The sequence below is a fragment of the Medicago truncatula genome, chromosome 4 (genome assembly GCF_003473485.1).
Source record: "Medicago truncatula cultivar Jemalong A17 chromosome 4, MtrunA17r5.0-ANR, whole genome shotgun sequence".
Lineage (NCBI taxonomy): Eukaryota > Viridiplantae > Streptophyta > Magnoliopsida > Fabales > Fabaceae > Medicago > Medicago truncatula.
The window spans coordinates 33,310,479-33,337,984 of NC_053045.1; the positions used below are offsets into that span (position 1 = coordinate 33,310,479).

General features: G+C 31.3%; 3 protein-coding genes across 3 annotated transcripts; all 3 read right to left on the minus strand.

Annotated features, from left to right (window-relative positions):
- On the minus strand, positions 1–2,386 carry LOC25492639 (cyanogenic beta-glucosidase). The gene is made up of 8 exons (XM_013600810.3): positions 1,843–2,386; positions 1,681–1,768; positions 1,216–1,587; positions 894–1,111; positions 755–786; positions 559–661; positions 331–439; positions 1–235 (listed from the first exon to the last, which is right to left on the minus strand). The coding sequence occupies exons 1-8, from the start codon at positions 2,279–2,281 to the stop codon at positions 37–39; spliced, it is 1,560 nt and encodes a 519-aa protein (XP_013456264.1). The 5' UTR covers positions 2,282–2,386; the 3' UTR covers positions 1–36.
- Positions 2,387–11,589: 9,203 nt separating this feature from the next.
- On the minus strand, positions 11,590–14,138 carry LOC25492641 (cyanogenic beta-glucosidase). Its single transcript, XM_013600814.3, has 9 exons — positions 13,710–14,138; positions 13,546–13,623; positions 13,350–13,437; positions 12,885–13,256; positions 12,560–12,777; positions 12,430–12,461; positions 12,231–12,333; positions 12,033–12,141; positions 11,590–11,938 (listed from the first exon to the last, which is right to left on the minus strand). Exons 1-9 carry the CDS (start codon positions 14,086–14,088, stop codon positions 11,743–11,745), a joined length of 1,575 nt encoding a protein of 524 aa, XP_013456268.1. The 5' UTR covers positions 14,089–14,138; the 3' UTR covers positions 11,590–11,742.
- Positions 14,139–19,734: 5,596 nt separating this feature from the next.
- LOC25492642 (non-cyanogenic beta-glucosidase) lies at positions 19,735–26,799 on the minus strand. Its single transcript, XM_013600816.3, has 13 exons — positions 26,528–26,799; positions 25,890–25,959; positions 24,575–24,633; positions 22,700–22,775; positions 22,500–22,577; positions 22,286–22,373; positions 21,960–22,206; positions 21,729–21,847; positions 21,039–21,256; positions 20,813–20,844; positions 20,493–20,595; positions 20,312–20,420; positions 19,735–20,131 (listed from the first exon to the last, which is right to left on the minus strand). Exons 1-13 carry the CDS (start codon positions 26,789–26,791, stop codon positions 19,960–19,962), a joined length of 1,635 nt encoding a protein of 544 aa, XP_013456270.2. The 5' UTR covers positions 26,792–26,799; the 3' UTR covers positions 19,735–19,959.
- Positions 26,800–27,506: the final 707 nt, after the last annotated feature.

Below are 27,506 nucleotides of genomic sequence, written 5' to 3' on the forward strand. Positions count from 1 at the left end.
AAATAATTGCTTTTATAAAAGAATTGTGTAGCACCGTTAAATGGAATCTATGTAAACTTTTTTGTTCTCTGATGAGAGAAAATTCTGGAACCACAATCCCGAGAGCTTTTGATATCTTTTCAAACCATTTTTGTAATCTACGAATGTCATTCCAAATCTCACAGTATAACCTTTATGCCATTCAAAATTGTCCAACAAAGACCATGCAAAGTATCCCTTTACATTTACACCAGCCCTGTATTTACATTAAAAGAAAAAACATTTTAGCTAAATTCCATGAAAGAAAGTGAAATAGATGTACATCTTTAGATATATAGAAAATTTACTCACTTGATTGCCTCATTAAGATAGAATAAATGACGATAATGATAATCAACTCTATAAGTATCCATAAGAGATTCCTCGAGCGATAATGATGGATCATCGTACTCATTAATACCTGCAGACATTATGAAAAAGTTGAGTTATATTCATACGTAATAAAATAAAATTTCAAATAGAAATTTTATAACATTATCTATTTAAAGAAAAACTATGATATGAAAACGATTTGCTTACCATTTTCAGTAATATAAATTAAAGGGTTGTTGTATTTTTCTTTAACTTGTATCAGAAAGTCTCGAATTGCTCTTGGATAAACATACAACCAATTTGAAGCAACCTGGAAATAAAATAACCAAATTCATTAATTACTAAGTTAGACACAACCAAATAACAGGTAAGTTTTTGGAAATATTCATGGTTGAACACTTACATTTAGACCAATGGTTTTTCCATCACGTTCGACTGCAATCACACACACCAAAAAAAAAAAATGTAAACCTTTAATTTAAATTTATAATAGATAACTTAAATAATCAATAGATATAAAAGTAGGCCAAATGGGTGCTTACATGAAAAACGAGAGAGTGAATCTGTTAGGTAGCTATGTTTGCCATTGCTTAACTGAGGTGCATCAGAAGCATAGCATGAAGAGTAATAGTTTATGCCAATAAAATCAAATGAACCACTCACTAGCTTAGATTGCTCTTTTGTAAACTTTGGTAACCTTGTTCTGACTAATGCTCTCATGGTTTTTGGATAATCTCCATTGGCCAAGGGATCCATAAACCTATAATTAAACAAAGAAATTGAATAAGTTATCATATAAATCTCCTTAATTGTGTTAATTTGGATGGTATAATTATATAAGTTTTATCTTTGTAATGAACTTACCATCCAAACATAAAGTCTGTAGCTCGTTCAGCAGCCTTTATATCAAGTTTATTATCTGAGAGTGGCACAAAATAGTTAATAACCAATGTTATACCTATCACACCCTTTTGAGAGACTTGATACTTGGTCTTGTACAAATTAACAACTGCTGCATGAGCTAGAAGTTGATAATGTGCAACTAAATAAGGTTCTGTTCCAGAATCACCGCCGGTGCAATTTGGATTCAACCAAGAAGAGCATCGACCTGGTGCCATTTCACCATTTGCATACCCATCTTGACTGTAAGTCCATGGTTCATTCAAAGTTATCCAATGTTTTACTCTATCTCCAAATGTTTTGAAGCAAAGTTCCGCATAGTCTTGAAAGTCTTTTCTGTACGTAGTTGAAGATATATAATGATGAATGAGAAACTTTTTCATAACTATTTAAACTAATTAAGTGAAAATTTGAAATTGTATCACTCACATGATGAGAGGACTTAAGAAACCGCCATATTCATCTTCTAGAGTTTGAGGAAGATCCCAATGAAAAAGAGTTACAAATGGTTGTAAACCTGTGACATGAGATGGCTATATTAGAATATGCTAAAATGCAAAGCATAAACGAAAATGAAGTTTGTATTCTTACCATTTGCCACCAACTCATTGATGAGGTTGTTGTAATAGTCGATTCCTTCTTGATTAATTCCTCCACTTAGTTTCCCATCTGGGAGTATTCTAGACCAAGATATGGAAAATCTGTATGCATCCAAGTTCATATCCTTCATGATACCAACATCTTCCTTATATCGATGATACGAGTCAACCGCAACGTCTCCATTGTTTCCATCACTGATTTTTTGAGGATATCTATGAGTGAATGTATCCCAAATACTTGGTCCTCTTCCACCTTCACTTGCTGCACCTTCATATTGATATGCAGAAGATGCTGTGCCAAATATAAAGCCTTCTGGGAAATCATTTCTATTCAAAGTACCTATTTGAGGTGTAGTTTTAATTATTTCTTGACCATGTGTGAAAGTAATTATGAATGTTGGCAACAAGAGAGAAAATAGGAAATATCTCATGCTTAATGAATTTGTTTCAGTGAATTAGTTGATGATGATGACAAAAACAAAGGTGTGGTTTTATGTAAGAATAAGAAAGAAAGAAAGAAAGAAAGCAAGAAAGAAAGAAAGAAAGAATGAATGAATTTGTTGTGGGCTATGAAAGTGTGTGGTTTCTATTTATATAAGAAAAAGAAATAAAGAATTTTGGTGGGTAGTGGCAGCTTCAGTGTAACTGCCACCTTTATTTTTCTAGTCAAATTATCATAGTCAATTAATGCGACGGCTGCTGTTGCTCTATGAGTCACTAACCAATGAGGTACTGTTCTACGTACTCCTTTCAATCATCTGTAGCTCTTTTTCTTCATTGAATGATTACAAAAATATCATGACATCTCAGCAGCTAAATAAATTTTGTTGAGAGATGATAAACCTGTCAAGAAGTGTATTGAATCACACAATTAGTAATCTGATAAATTAAAATTATGTATCCAATGTAATTAATAAATTTTCGGTATGAATTGTATTTAGAACATAAAATGGAGGAATCTATTGAAATAGAGAAAGACTAGAATAAAGGTAATCAAGATATTGTTTCCCCATGGAATTTTGTATGACAACTCTCGTCTTTTCTTGGGAGGTTGTGGGTAAGATGAATATGTTGACCATTTATTTTGTTTTTGTTGTGACAAGTTTGGTATTAGAATATTAATCAATAACTATCTTGTAACAAAGTTAGTTAAGTTTGTTTCAAAATTTGTTAGTTAGATAGATTGTTCTACAAGCAAGTGATATTGTGCCTATAAAAGGCTTTGTATTGTGAAACTTCAAGTCTTAATGAGATTACAGAATTCATAGCAACTATTCTATTCTTCTCTCGTCCATTTTTCTGTTCTATTTTGCTATTTCTCTCATCTTGCTAAAACAGCTTATCTGCATGAGCACTTCTGTTGCGCATAAGAACATAGTCAATGTTCTAACAATTGGTATAGAGAGCCTGGGTTAAATTCAAGGGAAACACGAGTGAAGTGTGAGGGGAATCATCATTGGGAAACACTGAGTAAGGTGTGAGCATTGATTTCTTAGAAAGCAAGATGAATAGCAATGGTTTTGGAACAAACATTCTGATTCTTGATTGATGGGAAGAACTGGGAAAGTTGGAGTGCATTGATGAAGTTGTTATTTGGAGCACAAGATGCTCTTGAATTGGTGGAGAATGGGTATGAAGATCTTGCTGCATATGCTACATATGTGCAGAGAGCATCTTTCAAAAGAACATAAAAGAAGAAAGATTGCAAGGCATTGATTTACATTCAACATAATGTTGATAATCAAAATTTTGAGAAGATTTCAAAGGCAACAAGATCCAAAGAAGCTTGGGATATACTGGAGAATTATCATAATGGGGGAGAAAAAATGAAACAAGTCATGTTGCTGTCATATAGAAGAAAGTATATGAGATGATGCAAATGGAGGAAGATCAAAAAGTAAGTGATTATTTCTCCAAGATGATTGAGATTGTGAATTTAATGAAGAATTTTGGTGAAAACATCTCAGATCATATAGTAGTTGAGAAAGTCTTGAGATTCTTAAGTCAAAAATTTGATTTCATAGTAGTAGCAGATCAATAAGCAAAGGATGTGAAAACTATGAAGATTGAAGAATTGCAGAGTTCCCCTGAAGGACATGAGCTACTGGTGATTGATAGAGGTTCAGAAATATCATTTCAACAAGCTCTTCAGGCTCAAACAACCAAGAAAAAGGGAAATTACAAGAATTTCAAGAAGAAAGGAAAGGGTAAAACAAACTGGTCAAACAATGGGAAATCCAAAACTGAGGACAAACCTGAATCTTCTAAAAGATGAGGTTTTGTTAAAAATCATAACAAGAAGAAGGATTTTGACAAAATCAAGATTTAGTGCTACAATTGTGAGAAGACAGTTTGCTAATGAGTGTTGGTTCAAGAAGGATCAAAAGACAGAAGAAGCAATTATTGCTCATGGAGGTGATCCTGATGCAATTTCGATGATGGCTGCTACTTGAAAAGACAAGATTAATGTGAAGAGTGGTATATTGATTCTGGATTTTCTAATCGCATGACATATCATAGAGAGTGGTTAACAAAATTTGATGCTAGCATGAAAACTAGTATTAAGGTAGTTGATAGCAGAAACTTGCATCAGAAGGAAGTGGAAATATAGTGATTAAAAACAATTTTGGTGGAAAAATCATTATTGAAGATGTGTTCTATGTTCCAAATATGAAGTGTAATTTGATGAGCACAGTTCAATGAGTGGACAAGGGGTTCTCAGTAAAAATGGATGGTGATTCATTGAAATTGTTTGATGCAAAGAACAATTTGGTGCTAAAATATGCTTTGTCCAATAATAGAATCTATAGATGCATCATATCAATTGATAGATATGATGTGTATGTCTGCAACAATCAATGAAGATGCTGAAGCTTTATAGCATCTAAGGTATGGCCACTTGAACTTAAGAAGTCTTGGTGAATTGAACTCTAAAGAACCGGTGCATAGTTTACCAAAGTTGAATATCATAAAGTCTATTTGTGAAATTTGTGTGAGAAGCAAGCAAACTAGAATGCCGTTTGTGTTTGAGGCACCTAAAAGACAAGTGCAGCATTAGAAGTCATTCATTCTGATATCTAAGAATTACAAGTCATTCATTCTGATTTCTAAGGCCTTTTTGAAGTAGCTTCTCTAGGTGGTAGTAAGTACTTCATTACCTTTGTTGATGAATTTACAAAAATGATTTGTTGTATACTATAAAGATTAAGAGTGAAGCTTTAGATATATTCAGAAAATTCAAAGTCTTAGTGGAGATGGAAAGTGACAAATCCATTAAGATTTTGAGAACAGATGGTGGAGGTGGGTATAAATCTAAGGATTTTGAAGCTTTCTGCATAAGTCAAGGAGTTGTTCATGAAGTAACAGCTCCATATACACCTCAACATAATGGACTTGCAGAAAGAAGGAATAGAACTTTGCTAAATATGGCCAGAAGCATGATTAAGCAGAAGAACCTGCCACACAAGTTTTGGGGTTAAGCAGTCACCACAGCTACATATATTCTAAAAAATGTTCCACTAAGAAGTTAAATTTGAAGGTACCATAAGAAGCTTGGTGTGGAAGGAAGCCTAGTGTGAAGCTTTGGCTCCTTGTGCTATAAGCATGTACCAGATGCAAGAAGGAGCAAGCTTTAAGATAAAAGTGAGATTATGATACTCATAGGGTATCATCCAACTGGTGCATACAAAATCTATAACTCTGTTACTCAGAAGGTTCATATTAGTATGGATGTGATGGTGAATGAAACTGAGAAACGGAAATGGAAAGTGAACATGAGTATAGCCGTGAGATCAAACAAAGCTATATATCCTGATTCAAGTGATGAATCAGAAGGTGAAGAGGATCATGAGGTTGTTGAAAATGATCCAGAAGAAATTATAGCACCAACAAGGCCACAAAGAAATAGACAAACACCTATTAGACTGAATGATTGTGAGATCATTCCTGATAATGCAGTGAATGATAAAGGTGATCTCATTCACTTTGCATTGCTAGCAGGCTCTGAACCAATCAACTACAAAGAAGCACTAAAAATTGATGTATGGAAAGAGCTATGATAGAGGAACTGCAATCAATTGAGAAAAATCAAACCTAGGAACTAGTTAACTTGGCACACAAGAAAAAGAAGATTGATGTGAAACGGGTATTCAAAGTGAAGTTGAACCCTGATGGACAAGTTTCTAAGCATAAAGCAAAGCTAGTTGCTAGAGGTTTTCTGCAAAAGCATGACATTGACTATAATGAGGTGTTTGCTCCAGTGGCTAGAATTGAAAAAAGTGACGTTAGTAGTTGCTATTGCATGCAAGAATGAGTGGTCACTCTACCATTTAGATTGTAAAATAATCACGACACCTTAGCAACACAATAAATTCCTTTTAAAATGTTAATATTAATTTATTTATTTTTGGTACAAAAATGTTAATATTAATTTGTTAACAATTTTATTCCTTTTGCTATATAGAGTTATTGTTATCTATTATTTATATATATATATATATATATATATATATATATATATATATATATATATATAAAACATGAGAATAGGGACGAGCAATTTAATGGCTTTTTCATAATGTATTTTTTGCAATTTTTGTTGATGAAATATATTTTACAATATTGATATATCCTTACAAATTCCCATTTAATTTAATTCCATATCCACCGGTATAGGCAGTAACTCGTTATTTTCTGCTCCAAAAAAAGAAAAGAGGAGGAATCTATTGAGACATGAATAAAGGTAATCAATATATTACTGGAGAAAGAGGCTATGATGTTCGGCGCGAAAATAAGTAAAGTATGGTTAAGGATTGTTTAACTCATAAATTAAATTCATGTTATACAAAATAATTCGTCTTTGGTGAAACTAATTAACAAGTTGAGTCCAATTGCTTGGTTAAATATTTAGCATTTCCACTAAACTAACAAAACACTTGTGATTTATATTATTTCATATTTATATATATTTAACATTTAAAAAATTTATCTTTATAAAAAACATTTAAAAGTTTTAGAATATTTTACATAATATTTACAAGTGATAATATTAAAATATTGTAAAAAATGCATTTTTTAATTTATCATATACAACTTCGAACATATATTATCGCAGTGAGTTTAATACTAGATTACTTTTTTTAGTGCATGTAATTTTTTGAACATAAATTATAGTTATCAGTGAAAATTTAAAATTTGAATCTTAGATGAAGGTAAATGTAAATGTTTTTTGAGTTCGAAGGAATATTGTATCATGAAAGGTGACATCATCCCCTCACCCGGTCTATTTTTTTAGTTAAAAAAGAAAAAATCATCCTATTTTTATTTTATTTTTTTGTCGAAAAAGTAAGATCATCCGTGAGTAAAATGTTGAACTTATTACCTTAAAAAAATAGAAAACGTGGAATTAGATTACTAATGTTAAGATAACTTAATAAGTATATGATGAAGATTCATGCACAAACCACACTTTTGAAGAAAGGGATGGGGTATACGTTGCTTTTCAATTTTTTAACTCTTATTTATTTATAATTACCCCATGTTTTAAGCGTTAAAGCTCATCGATCATAGAACTGATGAATAAACCTGCAACTTGTTTAATTAATTAATCAGCCAATATTTTTTATTGGTCTTATGGTCTACACGTTATCGTCCCATCAAAATAATAAAGTAAGTAAAAGTAGGTTGTGATGTTTGTCTTTTTTTTTTTTTATCGGTTTCCAACTTACCAAAGGTGAACAACTGATATAATTTATCTATAGAGACATTGTTCTTCCTAAAAATCGAATACGGTATTCCTCAAATACATCCTTAAATTAAGCTCCTTTCTCCTGGAGCCAAATCATCTTAGTTAGGTGGTGTTTGTCTTTGTCAAACCAAGATGACCGTGGCATGCACGTAAAAGGAAGCATTATATTCCTGCACGTGATAGATATCTATCATTAAAGTTGAACGGTCAATATATCTTCTTGTCAAAAAATAGATCTATGAGTTTTTTTTTTTTTTTTCAAATAGTCTAGTGGTTAGAGCTCACACAATTTAATTATGTATAAGTGGGGTGTCTGGAATTTGAACTCTGATCCCTGCATATAATATGTAATATCCCTACCAACTGAACTAAGCTCACAGGATACAGATGTATGATTTTAATCCTCATGGAATGCGTTGAATGTAATAGTACATTAGTAATATTAATATCAGGGAAGTAGGGAACCAACCTTCGGTTGTGACTTTTCAATCACATTAGTCATTCTTATGTGATTAACGCACTATCTTTTCCTCTTAAAAAAGCACTATCTTATTTTTATGAAAAAAATAAACAAATTAGTGGAGAACAACAATATATTGTTCACTTGTCAAAAAAACAATATATTGTTCAAGTGATTAAAAATTGCATCCCTTTACGTTTGTGATTAGAGGTTCGGTTTCAAACTCATGCGTATAAAAAGAATATCGTTGTGAGGAGAGAACTTGTCTTGTGTGTTCCAGATATTTATCGATCAAGATTAATCACTGTTAAACGGAGGTAAAAATCTCTCGTACCAAAATTATGGTAACAAAATAATATTGTCGAGGATACCCTTCACGGTATTAGTTACACCTTGAACCTCAACAGTATTTATAATAGAGTGAGATTTCATGAATCATTAATGAAATTTACGTAGTTTATAGCAGTTAATTATAGAGAGTGAGATTTCATATATTAGTTGTTGTAGCAAACCAAGTTAAATAAAAGCATATTGATTGGTTGAGATTATCTTATCCATAGCACAAGTCAACCTACTTGCCAAAACTTTCACAACCACCTTGTTGAGAGACCTTAGAAGCGAGATGAGGTGAAAATCTCCCAAGTGAAGTGAAGAGTCCACCTTAGGAATGAGCAAAATAGAACGAAAAACTCTGCATTAGGCTAGAATTAGAGAAAAACTGCTTAAACATAATCCCGTAGGGGACCCTCTGGCACCGTTCCTTTTTCTCCTCGTCGTGGAAGGGTTTAGCGCGTCCATAAAATCATTACAAAATATCCCATAAACCATAGGAAATTGTTCTAGAACTCCTTTAATTTGAGTCAAATCATAACTAAAATGAATAAAAAAAATATGCTGAAAATAACGTAAGATGACTTGTCATTAGAGCTCATACCTTGAATATAAATTTTTTTGTTACCATGATAATCTTTTAAGAGGAGCAATTTTATTTACATTTTCCTTGTTGTAGCATATGCATGAAAATATTCGGTGTTATGGTCTCCGTCTTTATATCAATGTGCCTTAGCTCTTTGACGCCAATATGCATCTTATTGCATAAGCAACCTATTCACGTATTTCCCAACGGGAAGCATCTGAGTCTGATTATCACCAGAATTAATATTACGAGCATTGTTCAATTGACGACTACACTCCTTAATATCAAGTTTCAACTTATTAAAATGATCTATGCTCTAAGAGTACATGTCTTCATCACACCAACTCAATCTTGGAAGCATCGAGTGATTGGTATACATATTCCAACTATCCTTGACCATGTCATCAAATCCCAGTTCGAGTTTGCAAGAGTTTTCAAATCAAGAATTATGCCTAGACAACTGATGACGCACTACATGATTGTGATCCAACACAATGGGATAGTGATCCGACGCTGGGGCTACAAGTTTTCAACTTTTGCTTCCATAAACATATTGAACCAAACAGAGTTAACTAGAGCATGATCCATCTGTTCTTCAACAGCCCGGGGAGTCCCCAAGATCTTAAACCAGGTAAATGGATACCCCTCCACGAGAACATCATATAGCCCATAATCAATAATTGCTTGTTGAAAGTCATTGATCTACTAGTTCTGCCTCTTTTTTCACTAGCATCCTTAATATCGTTGAAATCCCCAAAGATGCATCACAGGCCATTAAACTCACTAGATAATTGACGAGGAAAGTCCCAGGCAGCACGCCTATGTCCCCCATTGGGGTACCTGTAGTAGCATGTGAGTCTCTAAGTACCACAGAGTATCATTAACCTATATAGTAATATGATTGTGTGAGTAATTAACAATGTGACAATTAAAAGAGGCACACCAATAAAGAGCACGACTACCACCAAGAACATAACGCAAATCCTCAATTTTATTAGTGTGAACTAATGTCTCACTTAGGAAGAGGACGTTTGTGTTATAGTGTCGGACAATGTACATTAAATCAGGAATTGCGCTCAGGCTGCCTAAACCTTGGACTCATTTTCCTCAGCAGGCCTGGTGCATAGGTCATGTAGTTATAACTTGATCATCATACATAGGATTGTTAGCATACATTACAACATCCCCCCAACTCTAACATCAACACCTAAAGGATTATTCCCCATATCTCCATCAACAGTAGACTCAAAGACTTAGACTGATTCTCTTCACTCTAGTCTTTAACAACATTAATGCACTGATGCTTCTTCAGTTCAATCCCCAAGGCATCTGTTTCAACTTTCAACATCAATAGCAGCAAGAGAATTATTCCCACCCATATCATTTTCATTCGCGGCCAGCAACCCAAGAACAACTTGACGTGTTGCACACCATTTGTAAGCATAGGGGTAGTAGCATATGGAAGCATAGACCCACTAGAGGAGGCAGCACCAAGCAAATACTTACTTGGCCTCGTGAGAGTACTTAGTTAAGAAACAAGGATACCTGTTTTGATAGCACTAATTTCACAGTGCACCGCATTGATACGACCATCCAAATTACCATTGTGGAGGACCCAACATTTGATTTACCAGCACTTGCAACATTATGAACCGCACCATTCATAGTCCCTTCCCTCAGCCTCATTGAAGGAATAGGATCTTGCAGCCACATGTTGGTAGCAGTTGTCCCCATACGCCTTGTCACATGCTGCAACGCCTCTCCCCATCTTCCTCTATATCAAAAAAATTTGGACAACTTTTATCCGTATCACCCATCAATTCACATAAGTAACAGAAAACTCCTAACTTCTCATGCTTGAAATGAATATCAGCATAGCTGCCATCATTTGCTCACACCTGCCACTCCTGTTTCAAAGGAATTGTGACATATGTATGCACCTTCAGGCGCATATAAGAGCTATGCACAATGTTTCGGTGATCATACTCTTTCATCTCTCCAACGAACTTACCAATTCTGTTACCAACTCTTGGTTGAATGAAACTGAAAGGCAGCTAATGAACCTGAACCCAGATGTCCATGTGGTTCAAATTCACGCTCGACAGAACGACACCAGGTGAGATACGTTCAATCACCATGTTAAAATTGTCGTAAAGCCAAGGGCCTTCATCCATAACTTTTCCAACATCAAGGTGGTGAATAAACAATAATAAGAAACGGTATGCATCTGCTTGAGTGATGGAGACGCGTTTCACAGAGTTCCTGATGGAGCCAAGACGCTCCTTAAAGTTGGCAAACCGAACCTTCTTAACAGTGAGCACCCTACCAATAAGGCAATGATCAATGATTTGGATACCAGCAATTTCAAATTCGAGATTAAGAGTCAATCCCTCATCTGTCAAACTTATATTTAGTCTAGTAGTGGCATATTGTTATCCTCAAAGGTTTTAGGTTGTAAGACGTTTCAAGAGGACTATAATATTTTCAATTTAGAGATGCCTAATGGTATATTCAAGTTTGACATAAACATACCCTATTAGATTTTTTTGTAATCACAGGTTGGTTAAAATGGGAAAATTCTTCGGTGTGTGAAGGGACTAAGTCATACAAAATAAAATTACAAGAATCATCAAAAAAGATCAATTATAATAATATATTTACATACAATTACAAATAGTATTCTTCTTATAATTAAACAATGAAATAATTAAATGAAATTATTGTGTTTACAACAACAACTATGGTGTTTATAAGGAATTTTGAAGCAATGTTAGATCGATTCTCTATAAATTCTGGTGTCTAACGTGAGAAAATTCTTGAACCACAATCCTGAAAGCTTTTGATATCTTTTCAAACCATCTTTGTAATCTATAAAAGTCATTCCAAATCTCACAGTATAACCCCTATGCCATTCAAAATTATCCAACAGAGACCATGCAAAGTATCCCTTTACATTTACACCAGCTCTGCATTTCATTGAAAGAAATAATATCATATAGTTAAATTCCATGCAAAAAATTAAATAGACTATGTCTTTAGATTTTTCAATATATTACTTACATTATTGCCTCTCTAAGATAAAAGAGATGACGGTAATGATAATCGATTCTATAAATATCTAAAAGAGATTCCTCAACTGATAATGACGGGTCGTCGTACTCATTTATACCTGCACATCATGAAAATTTCAATTGTCATACATAATTTCATTATATAATGAAAATATGTTTCGATATGATACATGTGCGATTTGCTTACCGTTTTCAGTAATATAAATTAAAGGATTGTTGTATTTTTCTTTAGCGTATATCAAAAAGTCTCGAATTCCTCTTGGATAAACATACAACCATTCTGAAGCAACCTGAAATTAAATACACATAACAAGTTTATTAATTACACAATAACAGAAAACCAAAAAAAAAAGTAAGATGTTGCAATTTTTAAGGTATAAACTTACATTTAGACCAATTGGTTTTCCATCTCGTGCGACTGCAATCACAAAAATATAAAATATACCATCATTTAAATTTATAATACTACTTAAACAATCAATAAATACAAGATAGCAGTAAGCTAAAAGTGCTTACATGAAAAACTAATCAGAGAATCTGTTAGGTAGCTAGAATTTGCATTGCTTAATTGAGGTGCATCAGAAACATAGCATGAAGAGTAGTAATTTATGCCAATAAAATCAAATGAACCACTGACTTGCTTAGATTGCTCTTTTGTAAACTTTGGTAACCTTGATCTAACCAAGGCTCTCATGGTTTTTGGATAATCTCCATTGACCAAGGGATCCATAAACCTATAATTATATATAGAAATGGAATAAGTTATCATATATATATATATATATATATGCTTGTGTTAATTTGGGTGGTATAATTATGTTAGCTTTATGTTTGTACTTACCATCCAAATTGAAAGTCTGTATTTCGTTCAGCAGCATTTTTATTTTGTTTGTTATCTGAGAACGGCACAGACCAGTTAATGATCAATGTTATACCTATCACACCCTTTTGAGAGACTTGATATTTAGTCTTGTACACATTAACAGCTGCTGCATGAGCTAGAAGTTGATAATGTGCAACTAAATAAGGTTCGGTTCCAGAATCTCCACCGGTGCAATTTGGATTAAACCAAGAAGAACATCGACCTGGTGCCATTGCGCCATTTGCATATCCATTTTGACTGTAACTCCATGGCTCATTCAAAGTTATCCAATGTTTTACTCTATCTCCAAATGTTTTAAAGCAAAGTTCCGCATAGTCTTGAAAATCTTTTCTGTAGTTGGAGGTATGAAAAGATGAATGAGAAACATTTTCATAACTATAGAAAATAAGTTTCCAGATGAAATTTTGAAATTGTGTCACTCACATGATGAGAGGACTTAAGAAGCCGCCATATTCATCTTCTAGAGTTTGAGGAAGATCCCAATGAAAAAGAGTTACAAATGGTTGTAAACCTGCAATTTTTTCGACATAAGACGGCTATTTTGGAATATGCTAAAATGCAAATAAAAATACTAATACTAATATAATACAATAATTGAAAATGAAGTTTATATTCTTACCATTTGTCACCAATTCATCAATGAGATTATTGTAATAGTCAATTCCTTCTTGATTAATTCCTCCACTTAGTTTTCCTTCTGCATAAATAATAAAAAAAATATATGGTTGGTGAAAAGAAACTAAGTTTAATTGAGAATAGTCTATTGGTATAAAATTGACTTACTTGGGAGTATTCTAGACCAAGATATGGAAAATCTGTATGCATCCAAGTTCATATCCTTCATGATACCAACATCTTCCTTATATCGATGATACGAGTCAACCGCAACGTCTCCATTGTTTCCATCAGTGATTTTTTGAGGATATCTATGAGTGAATGTATCCCATATACTTGCTCCTCTTCCACCTTCACTTGCTGCACCTTCATATTGATATGCAGAAGATGCTGTGCCAAATATAAAGCCTTCTGGGAAATCATTTCTATTTAATGAACCTATTTGCAATGGTGCAGTGTTAATTATTTCTTTACCTTCTGTAATGATGAATGTTGAAACTAAGGATAACAAGAGAGAAAATAGGAGATATCTCATGTTTAATGTCATAAGTGCTTATTTTATAATTGCTTTTGTGGGTTAGGTAAACAATGCAAGCGAGCGTTGCTTCTTATATAAGAAAGAAAAATTTTGGTGGCAGGCTTCTATTGCACATTTTTCTAGTCAAATTAAATTTCAACACGCGGTTCCTTGTATTGTATGAGTCATTATTTTTTTTGATAATATCTATGACTCGTTATTTAATTGGACTCCCTAACTTAAATTGATTAATTAATTTTTTTTTCAAGTAACATATTCGTTAGAAATTTACGGTAAATAAATAGATGTTTGCAATTCGAACTACAATAATTTAGTATGATGTACCTATAATATCTATATTTATTATGTTAATTATCAGATGATATTATTCGTTTTACATTCTAAAATAAATTGCTCATTTTAAAAAAGCCGAATCATTGTTTTGAAAACATATATCGTAGACATGGAATTTCCAACCAAATAAATAAATAACATGTAAATAAATGAGCAGGCCTAGCACGTTAAATTAAGGCTTAATTACATTTTTGGTCCTCTAACTATTTAGTTTGTATCGGATTGGTCCTTTAACTAAAAATTGATTTATTTTGGTCTTCTAAGTTTCTCACTGTTATTACATTTAGTCATTTCTGTTAGTTTTATTCAAATAAATGTTAGGGTTTGTGTTATATGGGTATCTGACCTCCTATTTCACACATACATATGAACCATAACAGTTACCAATAATATCCGTCACTATTTAATCATAATATCTTAACAAGGAATAGGACCAAAATGATGTTAATAAATAAAGTTAGAGGACCCACATAACACAAACTCAAACGTTTATTTGAATAAAACTAACAGAAATGACTAAATGTAGTAACGGTGAGAAACTTAGAGGACCGAAATAAATCAATTTTTAGTTAGAGGATCAATCTGATACCAACTAAATAGTTAGAAGACCAAAAAGATAATTTAGCCTTAAATTAAACATACTATAACATGTAAAAAAAACGAGCAGATTAATTCATTTTTAATCTGTGTCGAAAAGTCAAATACTTTCTCGGCACCAAGAAAGGGACTCTTATACTACTAAAAATATAAAATTATCAACGAAAAAAGAATAAAGTCTCTTTCAAAAAATCTCTCTATCGACTTGAAAAGTAAACTAAAAAATCTCTCTGTTCAAAAGAACAGCTCTCATCACTATGGATCTCACATTTTCTTTCTTCAAATTTGTTTCAATTATTTAACTTTTTTTTGAAAAGTTTGGGTGTCAAAAGTGTCATTTAGCCAAAAAAAAATAATATTAACATGCTTATTTATAACAAAAAAAAATGTTCAAGAAAGGATTTAGCTTTCAAATTCTCTATAATCACCTTGCATATTTAAATTTGAATAGAATTTTATTACAAAAGATAAATTCTTCCAAGAAAATGGTCCAACCATATACAGTAGCAGAGCCAGGAATTTTATAGAGCCTAGGCAAAAAAATTATCGCAAATTCACATGTGACATAATATGTATATATAAATAGTCATAAATGAAATAAAAAGGTTCGTCATTTTGTCAACAAAAGCACAATTTAAAATAAGAGAGATGAAATATAACCTATCAATAGTGTGCTAAATAAAATTAGAAGGTAAATACCCTTTTCGAGACCTCTTTCTGACTTTTTTTGTGCGTGCGTGTAAAAAATATTAGAGTTTGCCGAATTAATGAGTTTTTTTAATGATAAATATTAGTATATTAGTTGTTATAAAAGCTGTTTGAGTAGGTATAGTAGCTTGTTTGTTATTTTGTTGTTGATAGGGTTTTGCTCTTGGTAGATTCTTTTGTTACCAAGATATTGTTGGTTTGTGTTGGCACACCCTCTGAGCCCCTTAATAATATACCTATTATTTTTAATTTACACTTGGAAACTGCATAAAAAAAATAAAAAAAAATAAAAAATAAAAACCAAACTTGATTAATAAATAAAAAACTGCATAGAAAAAAAGTACGAGTTTATATGATCCCCTTATATTTAAGCCATTTTTTGTTACGTGTTATATTTAAGCTATATAAGAAAACTCTCAAGGGAGGAAAATAATTCAAATCAACAGCTTTTTTACTAACGATGAATTCATACAAAAACATTACCATGTGTGAATATGTAGTTTATGAGATTTGGTCAAAAAAGATGTTTTTTATATGAGATAAATACAGGTTTTTTTTTTTAAGAATAGATCAATACAGTTTGAATGTAGTTATATTCTGTTGAGTAGGGAATTTGGTCAAGTTTTAATATGGTTCAACCTTTTGAATAAGAATTATTTTCATTTCAATCAGGATTGGTTTCAATCTCTAACGGATGAAAATACGTGTCAAAGTTGTTGCCTGACTATTTATTTGTCACAAAATTATTACGAAATGTGTTATTTGGAAATTTGGTCTCACATTTATCTTTGATCTAGTTCATTGTCAAAGCATGCACGTGCCTTGAAATTAGTCAATAAACTTGCGTAAGGATAAAAGGAGCAGTTTTCGGTATCAAATTAACAAGGAGGTGCAAATGGCAATGTGATATGAAAAGATAAAATAACTAAAATAATTCCTTCCTTAAAAAAAAAAACTAAAATAATATAGCATATAGGAGGGAAAGATAAAGATTTTGCTATTTGTATTTTTTTCTGATGTAGTCCTTAATTATGTAAGATATAGCAACGAACAGAACAAACACGTGCAAGTAGTTACATAACTGCATTTAACACAAGTTAACACATAATACATATTCATATATTACAAATAATTACATGTTTACTTACATATATTTGCACAATTTTATATAGGAAAATTCTATGGTGAAGTCATGAGAATGACTATTTTGGTGAAGTTAACACTATAACATCAAAAATGTAATGAGTAACACTCTACTGTTTGTACAATGACATCCAAAGTTCAATCTTCATAGTATCATCAACTCATCAGATTAACAAGACTACACTTGATCTAATTTTATCCTACCTTGTTATAAGCGTAACACCTCACAAAGTGTAACACTTAAGACTATCACATAATATTATCAACTCTGTTTGCATGTTAAAAATTCCGACAATAAAATAGTACATGTAAGTCCAAGATGTTGCAAGCATTACTAGATGAATTACTATTGATCATTAATCAGTAATCGACAATTTAAAAATGAATCAAACATTAAGATCAAAATTAACTTTTTCAAAAAAGTCAGTTTTCTGACTGCACCATAGAAGCTCCCTTTTATATAATCACTTTTAGCAAAATAAAGTTTCAATATGTTCCTTTTTTTTTTTTAGCAAATCAATATGTTCCTTTTGTCAAAATATGGTTTTGGAATAGCCGATCCAAGTATTTGGTCTAGTGCTAAAAACACAGATCTTGAATTCATATCTCAAGTTCGAGCCCCGTGGTATTGAATGAAGATGAATATCAATACTTTTGTAAGTGTTTTCTCATTCCAAATTATTAATTTATCTTGTATTGTGACACCCCTCGTCCTAATGCTCTTGGATTCGGATCTTGAGTTCGAGCTCCATAACGCTTTTGGAATTATTCTATCTTAATTGTGACACTATCTCTCACCAAATTTTTTTTGTTCAAAAAAGAAAAGATTATCGGTGAGTAAAAATGATGAATTTATTTTACTCAACAAAAGCGTGGAATTAGATTTACTAATAATATTAAGATAATTGAATAAGTATCTGGTAAAGATTCATGCACACAAACAAACACAGTTTTGAAGAAAGGGATGGGGTGCACGCTATTGAACTTTTCAATCTTTAACTCTGATTTATTTATAAAATCCCACAATTGGTCATAGAACTGATGACTAATCATGCCTCCAACTTGCTTAATTAAATTAATCAGCCAATATTTTTGATTGGTTTTACTTTATTATTGTTCCAACCAATTTAACATAGATCCAAATCCAATATTGTTGAGTTTTCGTCCCATCAAATCAAAATAATAATGCACGTAAAGTAGGTGGTTGGTATTTGTCAAATGAAGATGACACTGGGACTGGGATGCACGTAAAAGGAAGTATTACATTCCTGCACGTGAATTATTTGGGCAAATATATCTTATTTGGATAAATGCACTATCATTTGAAAAATATTTGCATGACTTTGAGTCTCGATGACTTTAGGGTGAATTTAATTGAATAGATAGATGATTAAAATAAATTATTTTAATAGAAGAAAATGACGGACTAAAAAATAGATAGAAGTATTAAACTCCTATCTTTGCCTCAAAAAAAAAAAAAAAAAAAAACACACTATCTTTTCCTCTACGATATTTACATATGTTGTCTATAACAATTAACTATGAAAGTGAGATTTCATGTTTCGGTTGTTGTAGCAAAAGACCTTCCGGGTTAGCCAATTTCCATGCCCTAGATCATCGTTAATTAAATTGAATAAATTTGTTTTTCGGTAAATCGAGACTAAATTGAGTGTTAGAATGTATATACTAAAATTATGTCACACAATCTATATGATATGTTATTCCTTGTTCCTCTGCGTTCGTCACACTCTTCCTATATCTGAAAGTATCTATGATTGTGTTATACATGAGAGAATAAAAAAGAAAAGTGAATTTGTGAAAACTTGATCATCTTCAAGATCATGTTTTCAGAGAGAGCAAAGTTTATACATTGTGCCATTGAGAGAGGTTGCTAATAAGGAGAAAATTGCAGCAACAATTTGGATCAAATTAGAAAATACCTACATGACCAAATCACTTTCAAATAGAGGCTCTATCTGAATCAAAGTCTCTATAGGTTCAAGATATAGTGAGGAAAATAATCAATGGAACATAGATGTCAATTATGGCCTTCGTAGACTTAAGAAACAGGTTACTAATGAGCGATGTGCAGATGAATCGACTAACCTAGTCATCTCTCTGAATTATTTCTAAAACCAACTTTAATTCCATCGTTTTAATTACAATTGCACTCAAAACCAATTTTCCTAAAGCAACCCCATTTTAATTATATCTTAGCATTAACAACATTGCTGAGTAAAGATTAAAATAGTCCCTGTGAAAACGAACATTTTATTACTTCGATTTAAATTAGTTCACTTGCTAATTTTCTATCATTTGTGAAAACAAAATACAAGAAGAATGGCTCAAAGCATAAGTTTAAGATTGATAAGGACAATGATAAAGAAAGTAAGGTTCAGTGTAACAAAGAAGGGAACTATATGAACGAAGGATTATTTAGAAAGGAAACTCAAGAAAAATAATGATGGTGAAAATGATACTAGAAAGGTATCAATTCCTTCAAAAGGTTACCTACTTGCTTGATGTTTTGCAAATCATTTATACTTAAAAAAGAAGATAATTGGATTTCAGACATTGTTAAACGCTATATGCATGCACTTCTCTTAGCCGAGATTCGATCTCTGATTTTCTTTGTTGTGCGAATCTATCTCATTTCGATCTATCAACGTTCTTTAGTCTTTAAAAATTAAAATTAAAATACGTATACAAATTAACATAAGTTAATCATTCACATGTTTTAATGCTGAAACAAAGAAATTTTTAATTCAAATTAGTCTCAAAATCAAACTGATATATGAAGGACCAACTAATATATATGTGATCATAGCTGCTGGTGCAAGGTGTTAACAATACCAATGCAAAATAGAGAGAGAATAGAAACAAGAAAGTCGGTTAGGGTTTCATAAAATATCAACAGCTTAACATTGCAAAAGGATATATATAAAACTTAATGGACTCTAGACTAACAGGCCCAATAACATAGCCCGATACTTTATTATCTAACACAAGGCACTTATTTCTATTTCTACAAGCTGTTAAGAATAACCAGTTTTATTTAGGTGCTAAATTTGGATTTGCACCAGCTTGAAACAAATAGGACTAGTTTCTTTTGAGAAAGTTCTTGTACCATTGAGCAGAAAGCTTTGGGTACCTTTTCAATCCATCATTGTAATCTACAAAGTTTAATCCAAAACGAACAGTAAAGCCTGCAAACCATTCATTACAGTCCAAAAATGACCATGCGAAAAATCCCTTTACATTCGAGCCGGCCCTGTAAAAAAAAAAAGCCAATAAATGAAAATTCATAAACTGTGAGCATATACTATAGTAACAATCTTCTTGTTACTTTATAAAATATATATATATATATATATATATATATATATATATATATATATATATATATATTAGATGGAAATGTTGAAAAAAAAAAGCAAAAAAAGATTATTACTTGATGGCGGAACGAATATAGAAGAAATGACGGTAATAGTAATCAATTCTGTAAGTATCCAAAAGTGCTTCTTCTACAGAAAGTGTTGCATCGTTGAATTCATTCATACCTGTGTACATATCATCAGGATAAGAAAGAAAAAAAATTAAAGAAAATTAATATGACTTATTTGTGTATTTACCATTTTCAGTAATGTAGACCACAGGATTGTTGTATTTCTTCTTGGTGTATAACAAAAGATCTCGAAGTCCTCTTGGATAAACATATATCCAAAATGAAGCAGCCTGATACAATTATAAATATATATATATATATATATATATATATATATATATATATATATATATATATATATATAATTTTATTTAATTATTAATTGATTTAAACCGTGACAAAAAAAATGTTTCACTCACAAAGTTTAATAAGAGAATTAGAGATGTAATTTATTTTATTTTTCTGTTATTTTTATTAAAAAATTTCTAGTAGTTACTAGAGACTTACCCTTGGACCTAGAGGTCTTCCATTTTGTTCAACTGCAGTTGTGAAAAGAAAGAGAAAATTATCAAAATCAACGCACTTAATTAATTTATCATAATATTAAGATGATTATTTATGCTGTTCGAATTCTATAATCCGAAGGATATAGAACGCGCGAAAAATCAATAGAATAGAAAAAGAAGGGTCTACATTAAAGGAAGTAACAAGTAGAATAGATAAGTGGCCTTACACGAAGTATTAGTCATAGGATCTGTTAAGTAACTTGGAGGGGCATTGCCTTGTGGAGGTAAATGGTTAATATAGCTAGAAGAGTAATAGTTTATACCAATAAAATCAAATGAACCATTCACTAGCTTTGATTGCAATTTTGTGAACTTAGGTAATCGGTTTTTCACTATGGCTCTCATGCTTTCAGAATAATCTCCCGTTGTTAGAGGTTCCATAAACCTGAAATTAACCGATCAAACAAATTCAAAAAAATAAAAAAAAGTATTAACCTTTAATATTTTGATACATTTGTCCTTGTGCACCTTAACCTATGAATTGTTTAAATGTATGTATGGACTATACATGGATATATATTATTTGTCTATATGAGCATAGTACAGTTGATGACAGGACAGTACATTGTTATATGTAGGGACTCAAACACAATACTTATTCTTCTTATAAAATAAATTTTAGCCACCAAGTCACTTGACAAAAAATGAAAACCAAAGTGTTGTTATCCTCCAACAATTTCTAAAACTCCGGGTTCATCCAAATACACCATTTCGAATGGACAAAAAAATATGATTTTCTCTGTCCGAAATAGTGTATTTGAATGGAATCGGTGTATTTGAAATATTGGTGGGGGAGTAGCTTTCAAATAAGATGGATATATGACTTTCTTGTACTAGATAATGGATTTTGTAATTACCATCCAAATTGGAAATCAAGTGATCTCTTGGCAGCCTTTTGATCGGGTATGCTATTGTTTCCAAGTGGTATGAACCAGTTTGTTACCAATGTTATGCCTATCTTGCCCTTTTGATATGCCTGCACACTTATGTAACTTTAAATAAGAACAATTGAAAATTTAACTATAATCCAAATTTGTTTAAAAACAAGGGCTAGAAAATGGTTTTAAGTTGTAAATAAAGAAATTTACCTGATACTTGATCTTATACACATGTACAGCTTCTGCATGAGCAAGGATTTGATTATGTGTAACTATATAAGGTTCTGTGCCAGAATTACCACTCGAACATGTCCGACCTGAACATCGACCTGGTGCTGTTGTTCCCATTGCATATCCACCATTGCTAAACAACCATGGTTCGTTAAAAGTAACCCAGTACTTCACTCTATCTCCAAATTCCTTGAAGCAAAGATCAGCATAGTCTCGAAAATCATTTCTAAAACATTAACCAAATTATAATCATCTACACGTTGAATCGCAATGTTAGGCAAATGATATTTGAAATGGAGACTCACATTATGCGAGAGCTTAAGAAACCACCATACTCGTCTTCTAAGACTTGGGGAAGATCCCAATGAAAAAGAGTTACGAACGGTTTTATACCTACAGTATCATCGACATATATTATAAGTATATGATTGTTTTATTAACAACAACTTAATTATTAAAATTTAAATGATAAAGTACAGATTCTAACAAATAGTTTGGAAAAATGATTATGAATGTTACCATTAGCCAATAGTTCGTTGATGAGGTTGTTGTAATATTTGATTCCTTCACGATTTATGCCTCCACTCAACTTTCCCTCTATTGTTGTTACAAAGTAAAAACATTATGTTAAAAGTGATGTTAAAATTGATGGTGTGAAACATACCATCCAACTAGAAAACATTATGTTAAAAATTGTCAATGATCAAAGTTTAACGTACTTGGGAGTATTCTTGACCAAGAGATTGAGAATCTATACGAATCCATATTCTGATCCTTCATAATCCCAACATCTTCCTGTAGTAATAAATTTAATATATTTGTTATATTGCACACACAAAATAAACTTAATTAATAGAAATGAAATGAAATTCCCTCAAAACATAAAGAAATGAAATGACATAGTGGCAAAACAAATCAATAATTAATTACAATTCATATTTGGGTTTGTCTATATATTTGCAATATTACACGTGTTAAAGCAACTGTATGTAACAAGTTTTTTTTTTTTTTTTTGGTACAAGTAACAAGTTTTTATTAAAAACATCAATTATTTATTACAAGTTTATATATTTATTATAATATGCAAAAGTCCAATACAATCTTATTATTTTAAACTTTTTAATATGTGTAACCAAAAAAAAACTTCTTGAAAATTTATACATGATACAAACTTAATATTTTGAATTTTTTAAGTTGCCATTCTTTTTTCTATTTTCTAATCTATTTTACCGTTTTTATAATGAATTAACAAGTATTAAATCAATAAACCAAAAGGCGATAGTTGATAGTTGTTAATTCATAATCACAAATATCAAGCGAAAGATCAAAAGATGAAGTTTTGACATTGGAACAAGTGAAATTAGACAAGGATTGCGAAACATGAGAATAGTCTAGCAAACCTTGAGACAATAAAGTTTCGTGCCTCAAGGATTTCGATAGCAATCAACCATGAGAATAGGCGTGGTTGCTAGAGAAACACACTCACTGAGACAGAAAGGAGATGTGATAGGCTAAAGAGAAACTTGTCTTTAGAAAATAGGTCCAACATAAGGTTTTAGGTTTAGGGTTTGGTTTGTGAAGGATTTGTCACCAAGATGAACCAATAATCCCAAGGCACTTTTATTATTATACTTTCTTTTAAAAACAAAATCCAATCTTTTCAACTTGAACTCTCATCTAATCATTCATGAAAGTTAATTGAATTCATAACTTCCTGTCGGAACGATACTCTTTATTACTACTTCGGTAAACCGTGCACTTGTGGATTTACTACATCAGAGTGATCTGATAACAAACGGCTAAAAAAATTTGGAATAGACTTTGACTTTATATTATATATAATTTGGAGGAAAAATGATATTCGTACAACTAATTAATTTGTGACAACTTTAACTCTCATACTTATATTGTATTCTTACTCCATCTCTTCTTTTTACTCACTCCATTGTTTTTTACCAATAAAAAGAGAAAAATTGAAGGTTATTGTTATGGAATGTGTAAAAGTGATATTCTCTCATTTCTCATAGATGATTCAACATGTACAAGTAGTATATATAAGCTTACATAACACCTAATGACATGTTAATCTCAGTTATTAACAAGCTAAACTTAATTACTTGTGAATCAAGTAATCTCACTAACTATCTCTACTTCCTTTTCTTTATTCTCTAATAGTCATCTCAAAATTTGTCACAAAATTGAAGTGGGTTTCATTCAACTCTTTAAAGTCGGCTTATAAATTGAAAGATATCTCGCAAATAAAAATTTATTTTTAAATTATATCTCATAATATATGACTCTTAATAAATAATTTGGTTGGTTTAAAAATAAAAAAAAATAAAAAAAGAGCGTGCTAAAGAGTGCCTAGGGACCTATTTAAGGCAACTGATATAGAAATATTATATTGTAAAGTGATGATAAAATGTGGTATATTTAACTTTTTGTAAATCAAAAATTTGTTGTTTTCGGTGAAAAATTCCTTTTTTTTTTTTTATTATAGACACCAACCTCCCTTAAGTTATCACTAAATAGACTTTCTCCTATTTTACGAATAAGGACAATAATTCCTATTTAATATAGGACGGAGGTAGTACCTTATAGCGATGGTATTGGTCAACAGTCACGTCTGCATTGCTTCCATCCCTTATTTTTTCTACATTTAAAATCAAACAATGAAGAAGAAAAGATAACGGTAACCTCTGGTGAATTTCAAATATCTAGTTGAAGTTTTTCATTACATGTTTAATCAAAACATCTGGCATAGGTTGTTCGTATGGAAATTGGTCTAAAATCATATCATATCATATTCTAACAAAAACAATCTATTTAAATGGAGGGTCTATGGTTAAGAATGACAATTATATTTTGTAGGTTGTTACGTGAATAAATTAGTGAGTAATTTGTTTTTTAAATAAGAGTGTGATAACTTAAACTTCTCAATCCTCTCACTTAGTATGTTTTATGCCATGGAGGTGCTTATTAATTTTAAATTATATTATACCTTTTGTCATTGAGAAAAAAGTTCAATTTTGATTTATGTATATCAAGCTTGGCATATTTTATGCCGTGGAGTGCTTAAGTTTAAATAATATTACACCTTTTGTCTTTATTAAAAAAGTTTAATTTTGATTTTATATCAAACTTGTTACTTGTATAGCATGTACTCATCATAATCACATATTGATTCCTTCCAAAAAAAATTCACATATTGATATCATGTTTAACCAACTTATTTTTAAAGAATTTTGCTCTAGCAAATATTTTCTCAAAAGACGATCATAAAAATTTTACAATGTTAATCAATTATCGATTATTTAAAATTTTCAACTAATTTATAATTAATTGACAATGTAAAAGATATATATATATATATATATATATCAACCTACCTACTACCGGTTTAAAATAAAAAATAAAAAAATAACCTACATACTATGGCTATTAAAAAAAAAACTACATACTAATAATTAGATCATATTTTAAATTTACAAAAGTTGTCTTCTTTTTCATTTACGAACTTTTCAAGTAGGCTTTGAAAATCACAATTTGCATATTATCTTAATCTTAAAAGAGACGAGTTAGGTCTCAAAAGGTTAAAAGTACATTTGATTTTATTTTATTTCTTTGCAAATTAAAATATATTTTAATGCAAGTGGGTTATGCATGTATCTTCATTCTTCCTATGATTAACAAGTTTTAAATGTTTACATTCAAATTTGGATAAGATACAAGTAATTCTAAACATTCAAATTTGGATAAGATACAAGTAATTCTAAAAGTGATAAATTGATTTAAAATGTATTCATTAAACTAGATATGGAAATTAATAGGCAAAGCAATATCTCCTTTCCTTTGTTTTCTCTTTATGTTAGAGTGTTAAACTGAGATAGAAAGAGAAAGAAAAAAAACCTGGATGTTGATGAGTGAAGGTGTCCCAGATACTTGGTCCTCTACCACCTTCCTTTACTGCACCTTCAAACTATATACATGTTTGCATTTCACAAACACACAAAATTAATTAAGAAGATCAAGTAAAGTAAACATAAAAAAAAAAAAACAATAGCTGTGTAATTCTTTTAAAATATAGTTTCTCATATATTATAAAGGTTTTGTAGGAACTAGGAACTCCTCTCATTTAACTTTTTGTATGTAATTCACTAGTTAATTACAAGGATTTTATTAATTAGAAGTAAAAACACACACTTATTCCAACCAAACAAGCTTTTTTAAATCAAAAGTTGTTGGTTTTGCCTCTAAATTGGTTAACATTATATGGCGACAATCGTGACATGATTTTAAAATCGTGGCACGATTTTTAAGCTAGAACGTGGGTGAACTACTGGAAGAAAAAATCGTGACACAATTTTGGGATAAATATATAGTTTTGTATTGTGTACTAACTTCAACATGGCACGACTTCAATAAATTGCAACACGATTTTGCACTAGTCTGAGCACTATTTAAGGTTTCATTGTTGAAAAAGAATTACTATATATAGTTGCATGAATAAGATATCTTAATTTACATCAACAAAAATATATACATACTTGATAAGATGACGATCCCGCCCCAAAGATGAAGCCATGTGGAAAACTACTCCGACTTAGGTTACCAATGTCAAGAGAAGTTGAAACTTCAGCTCCATTTGCGAAAGTAAGTGTGACTGAGCTAACAACAAAGAGAGCAAGCATGGCCACATTGAAACAGCCAATGAATACCATATTTGGTTTGTTCTGCTTGACCAATTTACTTTTTTGTGTCAGTGTCTGCCTCTTTATACAGGAAGGAGGACTTCCCCTATTACGATCCATATGCTTGTTTAATAATAATATATGTATTAAAAAAAAAATTTGCCCTATAATTGAAGGATACTTGTAAGAATATTGATTGCTACACTTTGTCATCCATAATTTTATTTTTTTTCTTAATTACCTCTTGTGTATATTTTATTTGTTATGTTTTGGAACGCAACAAAAAGGTGAGTGTGATATTTGATTTTACAATTGTGGTGAAAGGACTAACAAGGATAGTAGAAAAGATGAAAGATACTGGGGATACTATTGTTCTTCCATGGATATTTAACACTTGTTTCGTATTACGATGAGTTAGACAAAATCACAATAAACAATCGTAATTGAAATAGTTGAAAATTTCCGAAAACATGTTTGGAATGTTGAAATTGTTATATTCAACTAACATAATTAATTTTGCTCAACATGGAGTTTGGTTAGGTGGTTGTGATGTTTCTCAGTAGGTGTGGCCCGTGTGGGGGGTGCCTAAAGTAGATTTTCCTTTTTTTTTACTAGTCGTCCTTGAGGTTGGAGCAGGGATTGCAAGGGCGTGAGGCACCTATGGCAGAGCACAAGTTGCTTGTATGACCGTAGAAGGGTGCTTGACGCGTTTTGAGTAGAGAATGAGGTGCCTTCCTTGATATCCTAGCCTTATATACCGGTTTTATGTACATTTTTCAAGTGAGAGTGTAAGATACTTGTATGAGACCAAAGGAGAAAATTTTTAGAAAACTTA

Coding starts and splice junctions, on each gene's coding strand:
- LOC25492639 (XM_013600810.3), bottom strand. CDS start 2,281: ATGAGATATTTCCTATTTTCTCTCTTGTTGCCAACATTCATAATTACT. Junction 440..558: donor AATTTATATTACTGAAAATG/GTAAGCAAATCG, acceptor TAATGTCTGCAG/GTATTAATGAGTACGATGAT. Junction 236..330: donor TATCTTAATGAGGCAATCAA/GTGAGTAAATTT, acceptor ATGTAAATACAG/GGCTGGTGTAAATGTAAAGG.
- LOC25492641 (XM_013600814.3), bottom strand. CDS start 14,088: ATGACATTAAACATGAGATATCTCCTATTTTCTCTCTTGTTATCCTTA. Junction 13,257..13,349: donor TTCTTAAGTCCTCTCATCAT/GTGAGTGACACA, acceptor CTCCAACTACAG/AAAAGATTTTCAAGACTATG. Junction 12,462..12,559: donor TTCTCTGATTAGTTTTTCAT/GTAAGCACTTTT, acceptor TTGTGATTGCAG/TCGCACGAGATGGAAAACCA.
- LOC25492642 (XM_013600816.3), bottom strand. CDS start 26,791: ATGGATCGTAATAGGGGAAGTCCTCCTTCCTGTATAAAGAGGCAGACA. Junction 22,207..22,285: donor TTCTTAAGCTCTCGCATAAT/GTGAGTCTCCAT, acceptor TTAATGTTTTAG/AAATGATTTTCGAGACTATG. Junction 21,848..21,959: donor TGTATAAGATCAAGTATCAG/GTAAATTTCTTT, acceptor ATAAGTGTGCAG/GCATATCAAAAGGGCAAGAT.